This window comes from Scomber japonicus, chromosome 18, assembly GCF_027409825.1.
Source record: "Scomber japonicus isolate fScoJap1 chromosome 18, fScoJap1.pri, whole genome shotgun sequence".
Classification (NCBI taxonomy): Eukaryota; Metazoa; Chordata; class Actinopteri; order Scombriformes; family Scombridae; genus Scomber; species Scomber japonicus.
The window spans coordinates 25853851-25863278 of NC_070595.1; the positions used below are offsets into that span (position 1 = coordinate 25853851).

The 9428-nt window shown below is 45.6% G+C and overlaps 1 protein-coding gene across 1 annotated transcript in view; it reads left to right on the plus strand.

Annotated features, from left to right (window-relative positions):
- Positions 1-9428, plus strand: part of radil2a (Ras association and DIL domains 2a) — a 46065-nt gene that overhangs the window by 26513 nt on the left and 10124 nt on the right. The window contains exon 11 of the mRNA XM_053338941.1: positions 7524-7668. Within this exon, the coding sequence (XP_053194916.1) occupies positions 7524-7668 (145 nt within the window). The remainder of the gene's footprint in view (positions 1-7523; positions 7669-9428) is intronic.

Consider the following 9428-nt stretch of genomic DNA (forward strand, 5'->3'; position numbering starts at 1 on the left):
GTTTACACTGCAGGAAGCTACCGTTCTCACTCGGCTCGGGGCGGGGGAGGGGGGGGGGCGGATTTGAATGAACGCTATTGACGTTATTCAGACTCTTAAAGAGAAACTCAGGTGTGACAGGTGAGGAACAAAATGTCAAAAGGTCATACAAACATCTTCCTGGACAGAAGGAATAAAGGGAGGAAGGACAGATGGAAGGAAGAAAGGAAGGAAGGACAGATGGAAGGGAGAAAGGAAGGAAGGACAGAAGGAATAAAGGGAGGAAGGACAGATGGAAGGAAGAAAGGAAGGAAGGAACAAAGAAATGATAAAAGGAAGGCAGGAAGGACAGATGGAAGCAAGGACAGAAGGAAGAAAGGAAGGAAGGACAGATGGAAGGAAGGACAGAATGAAGGAAGGGAAGAAGCACAGATGGAAGGAAGGAAGGAACAAAGGAAGGTAGGAAAGAAAGATGGAAGGAAGGACAGAAGGAATAAAGGGAGGAAGGACAGATGGAAGGAAGGACAGAAGGAAGAAAAGGAGGAAGGACAGATGGAAGGAAGGACAGATGGAAGGAAGGATCTTGTTTACACTGCACCACAGAAGGAAGCTACAGTTCTCACTCGGCTCGGGGGGGGGGGGGGGGGGTTTGAATGAACGCTATTGACGTTATTCAGACTCTTAAAGAGAAAGCAATCCAAACACACATAGGGAAGGAAAGTACCCAGGTGTGACAGGTGAGGAACAAAAGGTCAAAGGTATACAAACATCTTCCTGGTTCTTTTATGGTTCCTGGTAAATAAGATGATGTGGAACCAGTTTGAATGTTTTGGTGGTGAGGTAATAATGTGCTACTGTTCACTGGGTACTTCCTCTAGAGCAGAGACGTCAAACTCATTTTCATTCAAAGGCCACATACACACCAATTTCATCTCATCTCTGTGGGCCGGATCATTAAAAAGATGGAAGGAAAGAAGGACAGGAAGGAAAGAAGGAAGGAATAAAGGGAGGAAGGACAGATGGAAGGAAGGAAATAAGAAGGGAAGGAAGGAAAGACAGATGGAAGGAAGGAAAGGAGGAAGGACAGATGGAATAAAGGGAGGAAGGACAGATGGAAGGAAGAAAGGGAGGAAGGACAAATGGAAGGAAGAAAGGAAAGAAGGAACAAAGAAAGGATAAAAGGAAGGAAGGAAGGAAGAAAGGAAGGTAGGAAGGACAGATGGAAGGAAGGACAGAATGAAGAAAGGGAGGAAGGACAGTAGGAAGGAAAGATGGAAGGAAGGACAGAATGAAGAGGGAAGAAAAGGAGGAAGGACAGATGGAAGGAGCGACAGAAGGAAGAAAGGGAGGAAGGACAGATGGAAGGAAGGAAGGAAAGATGGAAGGGAGGAAGGAAGGAAGGGAGGAAGGACAGATGGAAGGAAGAAAGGGAGGAAGGACAGAAGGAAGAAAGGGAAGAAGGACATATGGAAGGGATAAAGGACAGATGGAAGGAAGAAATGAAGAAAGGGAGGAAGGAAGGACAGAAGGAAGAAAAGGAGGAAGGACAGAAGGAATGAAGGAACAACGAAAGGATAAAAGGAAGGTAGGAAGGAAGGAACAAAGAAAGGATAAAAGGAAGGACAGATGGAAGGAAGGAAGGAACAAAGAAAGGCAAATAGGAAGGAAGGAAGGAACAAAGAAAGGATAAAAGGAAGGTAGGAAGGACAGATGGAAGGAAGGAAAAGAACACAGGAAGGAAAATGGGCCGGATTGCACCCCTCGGCGGGCCGGTTCTGGCCCACGGGCCGCATATTTGACCCCCCTGCTCTAATGTATATTAATTAACCTCATATCTACATTTTATCTCATATCCAGTAAAACCCTAAAATCAAGCCTTTCACATTAAAGCTCATCTATAATTCTTTGTCCTTTTTTTTTTTACCCTCCTGTTGTGCTCCCGGGTAAAATTGACCCATCTGTTTTGACTCTTCCTTCCTTCCTTCCCTCCTTCTTTCCTCCTTTCCTTCCTTCCTTCCTTCCTTCCTTCCCTCCTTCTTTCCTTCCCTCCTTCTTTCCTCCTTTCCTTCCACCCCTTCTTCCTTTCCTTCCATCCCTTCTTCCCTCATTTCCTTCCTTCCTTCCTCCTTTCCTTACTTCCCTTCTTCCCTCCTTTCCTTCCTTCCTTCCTCCTTTCCTTCCTTCCCTCCTTTCCTTCCTTCCTTCCTCCCTTCCTTCCATCCCTTCTTCCCTCCTTTCCTTCCTTCCTTCCTCCTTTCCTTCCACCCCTTCTTCCCTCCTTTCCTTCCTTCCTTCCTCCTTTCCTTCCTTCCTTCCTCCCTTCCTTCCATCCCTTCTTCCCTCCTTTCCTTCCTTCCTTCCTCCTTTCCTTCCTTCCTTCCTCCCTTCCTTCCATCCCTCCCTCCCTCCTTTCCTCCCTTCCTTGACTCGAACACAACAGGAGGGTTAAAGACACAGATGCAGTGAGGGATTTATTACTTGTTGGGTTTCTCTGCTTCTAGAAGTTATTTATTGAAGCAGCATGTTGATGTGGGACGGACTATAACTCGGTTTGAGATCATTGTGAGATGAAACTAACCAGCTAAGAACAAAAGAAGCAGTTTAAAGAAAAGATTTTTTAGGAACATCTGCAACATGATCATTTATACTTTCAGCTTCAACTCGTTCAATAACTAGGTTTTTCAGGCACTCTCAATTGCAACACGTGCTGCAACTTTCCTCCCTTCCTTTCCTTCCTCCCTTCCTTCTTTCTTCTGTCCTCCTTTCCTTTCCTCCCTTCGTTCCTCCCTGCTACTGTCCTTCCTTCCTTCCTTCCTTCTTTCCTTCCTTCTTTCCTCCCTTCTTTCCTTCCTCTGTCCTCCTTTCCTTTCCTCCCTTCCTTCCTCCCTGCTACTGTCCTTCCTTCCTCCCTTCCTTCCCTCTTTCTTCCTTCCTCCCTTCCTTCCTTACTTCCTCCCTTCCTTCCCTCTTCCTTCCTTCCTCCCTTCCTTCTCTCCTTCTCTCCTTCCTCCTTTCTTTCCTTCCTTCCATCTTCCCTCTTTCTTTGCTCCCTCCTCCTTCCTTCCTTCCTTCCTTCATTCCTCCCTTCCTTCTTTCCTCTTTTCTTCCTTTCCTTCCTCCTTCCCTTCCTACCTCCATTCTTTCCTTCCTCCCTCCTTACTCCTTTCTTTCCTCCCTTCCTTCCTCCCTGCTACTGTCCTTCCTTCCTCCCTTCCTTCCCTCTTTCTTCCTCCCTTCTATCCTTCCTTACAGCCTTCCATCCTTCCAGCCCTCCTTCTTTCCTTCCTTCCTTCCTTCCTCTCTCCCTTCCTTCCTCCCTTCTTTCCTTCCTCCTTCCTTACTCCTTTCCTTCCTCCCTTCCTCCTTCCCTTCCTTCCTCCTTTCCTTCCTTCCTCCTGTCCTTTCCTTCTGTCCTTCCTTGACCTTCCTTGAGGACAACAGGAGGGTTAAAACCTCACAAACACTTTTATTTATTTCCTTGTTGACGGCTATCAGCCACAACACAGTCCATCCAGGGTCTCTGAGGGAAAAAGGAAAGCTATTAAATGAAACACATCTGCTAACGCTAAATGCCTTGGTCCCTCGGATCAACGCAGATTCAAACCATATTATTCTGTGTGCCGCAAATCAAAGAGGGTCAACAACGAGAAACACAAGAGTCGGAGCGTGACGTTTATGAAATATGAGAATTTAAAAAACAAAATGCTCACTTTGAAGTTTATATTAATGGTGGTAATGATTAGAAAACTTCCACAGCTTGGAGAGGAAGCACTTTATTGATTTCAGCTTTGTACTAAACACAAAAATGAAAAGAGCGCCGGCACTCTGTCTCACTCACTTTTGTTTTTTTTTCAAATAAATAACAACATTTCAACGCTCTCGGACCTTCATCATTATCACACTGTGATATATACACACAAGAGCTGCCTCAATCATTCAATGAGAGGCATAAAACGAACATTTAACAGTAAGAATAGGAAATTTAAAAAAACATAAAAACGAGCAATTTGAGAAATAAGAATAAGACCCAATAATATTAAACACATGGAAACATTAAAACATACATACAGAGGACTGGAAAGTGGAAATTAATTTTCATCAGTTAGGATTAGGGTCAATATAAATAGTGTACATCACCTGTCAGATAATACAATGAGGATTAGAAATAATATAAAACTATAAAAATGGTAAAACACAATAGATGAGCAATATAATTAAGGACCAAATGTCACTTGATTGATAAATATGATCTATATCAGAGGTGTCAAACATGCGGCCCGTGGGCCAGAACCGGCCCGCTGAGGGGTGCAATCCGGCCCGCTTTCCTTCCTGTGTTCTTTTCCTTCCTTCCATCTGTCCTTCCTACCTTCCTATTTTCCTCCCTACCTTTCTTTTTTCCTTGTTTTGTTCCTTCCTTCCTTCCTTCCTTCTGTCCTTCCTTCCTTCCTTCTGTCCTTCCAACCTTCCTTCTTTCCTTCCTTGCTTCCTTCCTTCCTTCCTTCCTTCTGTCCTTCCAACCGCCCTTCTTTCCTTCCTTCCTCCCTTCCTTCCTTCTGTCCTTCCATCTGTCCTTCCAACCTTCCTTCTGTCCTTCCTTCTTTCCTTCCTTCCATCTGTCTGTCCGTCCTTCACTGTCTGTCTTTCCTACCTTTCTTCCCTCCTTCGTTTTGCCTGTCTTTCCTTCTTTCCCTTCTTCTTTCCTTCCTTCCTTCCTTCTTTCCCTCCATCTTTTTAATAATCCGGCCCACATGAGATCAAATTGGTCTGTATGTGGCCCTTTAATGAAAATGAGTTTGACACCTCTGATCTATATAAACCAACCAGTGTCAAAAATACAACTTAGGGTGCAAGCTTGAAATAAGAGATTGATCATTACACCACTTATATACATATATAATAAGACAGACTCCATAAAAGGTAAGAAAAAGACTTTGTATCACAAGGAAGCTTCCTAATAAATGACTAATGTTAAACTAACTAACAGACTCCTGAAGCCTCGTATTAGCTTCAGATGAACTTTTAAGGAGTAGTGAAGTCGTCATTTTACTCTCCACACTGTCTCTGAACTATTTCCACCCACATGTGGGCTCATTACTAATTTAACCTTCCTGTCGTCCTCCCGGGTCAAATTGACCCCGTCCGTTTTGACTGTTCCTTCTTTCCTCCCTTCCTTCCTCTCTCCCTCCTTCGCTCTTTCTTTCCTCCCTCTTTCCTTCTTTCCTTCCTCCTTTCTTCCTCCCTCCTTTCCTTCCTCCTTTCTTCCTCCCTCCTGTCCTTCCTCCTTCCTTCCTCCTCTGCTTTCCTTCCTTCCGTCCTTCTCTCTTTCTTTCCTCCCTCCTAAGGAAGGAGGAAGGAAAAGGAGGGAAGGAATTCACTCCTTTCCTTCCTTCTTCCCTCCTTTCCTTAATTCCCTCCTTCTCTCTTTCTTTCCTCCCTCCTTTCTTCTTTCCTCTGTCCTTTCCTTTCTCCCTCCTTTCCTTCCCTCCTTTCCTTCCTTCTTCCTTCTTTCCTCCTCCCTCCTTTCTTCTTTACTCCCTCCTTTTCTTCCCTCCTTCCTCCCTCCCCCCTTTCCTTCCTTCTTACTTCCCTCCTTCCTCTCCTTTCCTTCCTCCCTCCTTTCCTTCCTCCCTCCTTCATTCCTTGACTTAAGGACAACAGGAGGGTTAAAGCTGATAAGTCAGAGGAATCCGCCTCCTCATTCTGCATTCGGGGGGGGGAACTGATAGTTTTAACCCTGTGAGGTCGACACCTGTTTCCACTACAAGTCCTTCACATTAAAATGGCCTAAACGGAGCATAAAGATGGAAAATGAGAATAGCAATCATTTTGAAATAGTAAAAGTAGCTAAACAAACAAGTAAAATAAATTATATTAGTAATACATTAATCACTCTGCATGATTAAGACTGATCCTCGCTATATGGAGGACAAAGCACAGCAAATTAGAAGAGCCTCATATTAGCTCCATTTTACTCTCCCCACTCTCTCCGAATCGTTACGGCAACCAAGAACTATTTCCATGCACATGTGGGCACATCAGCATGTATTAAAAAAAAAACACATTACTAATTTAAAGCTGATAAGTCAGAGGAATCATGCCTCCTCATGCATTCAGGAGGTGGTGGGGGGCGGGGGGGGGGGGGTGTGTGTGTGTGGTGTGTGGGGGGGGGGGGGGGGGGGGGGGCTGTTAGTTTTAACCCTGTGAGGTCGACACCTGTTTCCACTGCATGACTCCCAAGTTAGACGTGATTCATCTGCAGCTCCAGAAACACCCAACGACACCGGCAGTGGAAGACAGTGTCTCATCTGTTTCGTGGGATTGGATGGTTGCTAGGAAGCCGGTGGTTTTCTGTATTACCCCCCCCCCCCCCTCCTCCTCTTTCTCCTCCTCCTCCTCCTCCCCTCTCCTGGCATGAGGTCACTTTTGTGGCTGCCGCAACAGAGCACACACCCTCAACAGAATTTTTTAAGTTTTCCATCTGGAGTGGGTTTTTTTTTTTTTTTTTTAAAGAAATGAAGTGGCAGTCGTTGGCAGAGCTGTAAATTACAACCAGAGGGCTGTGGCCTTGTTTTTGTTTTTGCCAGCAGCAGCAGCAGAAGCACCAGCAGCAGTTTTATAGAGAATACAACATCTGAGAAGGTTATTTTAAGTTTCGTAGTTGCCAAACACTAAATCTCAGACATAACAACATGACATTTAAAAAAAAAAAAGAAAAGAAAAAAAGTCTCTGCTGTTTTATAAGCAGCATTTAAACTTGAACTTCTGCTGAGCTCAGTGCGGCGTCTGCTGCGTTATAAGAGGATGAGGGCAGCAGGAACACGACAACATTCAACCCGAATGTTTTTTTTCTATTGTGGGGCTCCGACATGCCTGGGCAAACTCTCACTTCCACCAATTCAAATGGGAAAACCGACCGACTGAATGAACTATGTAATGTTTATAATGTTTGACTGTGTAATAATCACATGAATGGCCCGCTATAGCGACGAGTGACTCACCTGTTTCCTTTTATATCCGTGAGCGACTCCTTTCACACTCATTAAAAGATCAAATATTGTCTTTGCCGTGATAAGGAATCTATAACCTGAGAGAAGAGATAATAAGAAAAGTTTACATTTCTCACGCCGGCACAGACACAAGAATGACGTTGTTAATTAGCGACGACTCTAATGAAATCCTGCACTGCGGAGATAACAAACAACTTAAAGTGCTACTGTCGAGAAAATACTTTCCCAAGAGGCTTTGTTACCACATCTGGTGAGAGAGTATTTACTAGATCATATAATTGGTTTGAATGCTATGCATGCAAATGAGAGAGTAGCAAAGACGGCTGTTTCCTTATATGGAAACAAAGCATGATGGGAAAGATTCTTGTGTCTCCCGCCCTGTCATTCTCACGGTGACTACAAAGAGATTTTATAGTTTATTCTTCAAGCTAAAAACCATCAATGGAGGTTTCTTCTTTACAATCCCATATTTACTGTTATAGACGTGTTTTTAAGAATCATGTTTCTCAATGTTTTGTGTTTTTCTGTCTTGCTCAGGCGTCCTGGATGTCTCTGAGGGCCGAGTTCGCAGCGTTGAACCCGGCACAGCTCCACCACATGCTGAGGGAGTATAACTCTGGGAAGGTCTGTCCAGCCGGGTGGAGCCCGTCACCGGACGACGCAGACGACGCCGTCAGGACGGGTGAGACACACAGACTACTCTAGATTAATCATTTAGGCTTTTAACAGAAAAATAATCATTATCAAATAGTCATTATATTAAACCTTCCTGTCGTCCTCCCGGGTCAAATTGACCCCGTCTCTTTTGACTGTTCCTTCTGTCCTTCCTTCCTTCTTTCCTCTTTCTTTGCTCTCTCCTCCTTCCATCCTTCCTTCCTTCCTTCCATCCTTCCTTCCTTCCTTCTTTCCTTCCTTCCCTCCTTCCTTCCTTCTTCCCTCTTTTTCTCCCTCCCTTTTCCCTCTTTTTCTCCCTCCCTTCCTTCCTTCCTTCTTTCCTCCCTCCCTCCTTACTCTTTCTTTCCTCCCTTCCTTCCTCCCTCCCTCCTTACCCCTTTCTTTCCTTCCTTCTCTCCTTCCTTCCTTCCTCTTTTCCTCCCCCCCCTCTCTTCCTTCCTCCCTTTTTTCCTCCCTCCCTCCTTACTCCTTTCCTTCCTTCCTTCCTCCCTTACTTCCTCCCTTCCTTCCTTCTTCCCTCTTTTTCTCCCTCCCTTCCTTCCTTCCTTCTTTCCTCCCTCCCTCCTTACTCCTTTCTTTCCTCCCTTCCTTCCTCCCTTCTTTCCTCCCTCCCTCCTTACCCCTTTCTTTCCTTCCTTCTCTCCTTCCTTCCTTCCTCTTTTCCTCCTTTCCTCCCCCCTCTCTTCCTTCCTCCCTTCTTTCCTCCCTCCCTCCTTACTCCTTTCTTTCCTCCCTCCCTCCCTTCCGTCCTCCCTTACTTCCTCCCTTCCTTCTCTCCTTCCTTCCTTCTTTCCTTCCTTCCCTCCTTCCTTCCTTCTTCCCTCTTTTTCTCCCTCCCTTCCTTCCTTCCTTCCTTCTTTCCTCCCTCCCTCCTTACTCCTTTCTTTCCTCCCTTCCTTCCTCCCTTCTTTCCTCCCTCCCTCCTTACCCCTTTCTTTCCTTCCTTCTCTCCTTCCTTCCTTCCTCTTTTCCTCCTTTCCTCCCCCCCTCTCTTCCTTCCTCCCGTCTTTCCTCCCTCCCTCCTTACTCCTTTCTTTCCTCCCTCCCTCCCTTCCTTCCTCCCTTACTTCCTCCCTTCCTTCTCTCCTTACTTCCTTCTTCTTTTCCTCCTTCCTCCTTTTCTTCCCTCCTCCTGTCCCTCCTTCTGTCCTTCCTCTTTTCCTCCCCCCCCCCTCTCTTCCTTCCTCCCTTTTTTCCTCCCTCCCTCCTTACTCCTTTCCTTCCTTCCTTCCTCCCTTACTTCCTCCCTTCCTTCCTTCTTCCCTCTTTTTCTCCCTCCCTTCCTTCCTTCCTTCTTTCCTCCCTCCCTCCTTACTCCTTTCTTTCCTCCCTTCCTTCCTCCCTTCTTTCCTCCCTCCCTCCTTACCCCTTTCTTTCCTTCCTTCTCTCCTTCCTTCCTTCCTCTTTTCCTCCTTTCCTCCCCCCCTCTCTTCCTTCCTCCCTTCTTTCCTCCCTCCCTCCTTACTCCTTTCTTTCCTCCCTCCCTCCCTTCCTTCCTCCCTTACTTCCTCCTTCCTTCTCTCCTTACTTCCTTCTTCTTTTCCTCCTTCCTCCTTTTCTTCCCTCCTCCTGTCCCTCCTTCTGTCCTTCCTTGACCTGAGGACAACAGGAGGGTTAATATTCTGCAAATATTTTCGTCAATTTTCAAATAAAAAATGCCAAAGATACTCTAGTTTCAGCTTCTCATATGAGATGACTCGCAGCCTTACATCATTATACATCAAATATTGGACAAAAACACGCAATTTAAGGATGTCACGTTGAGCA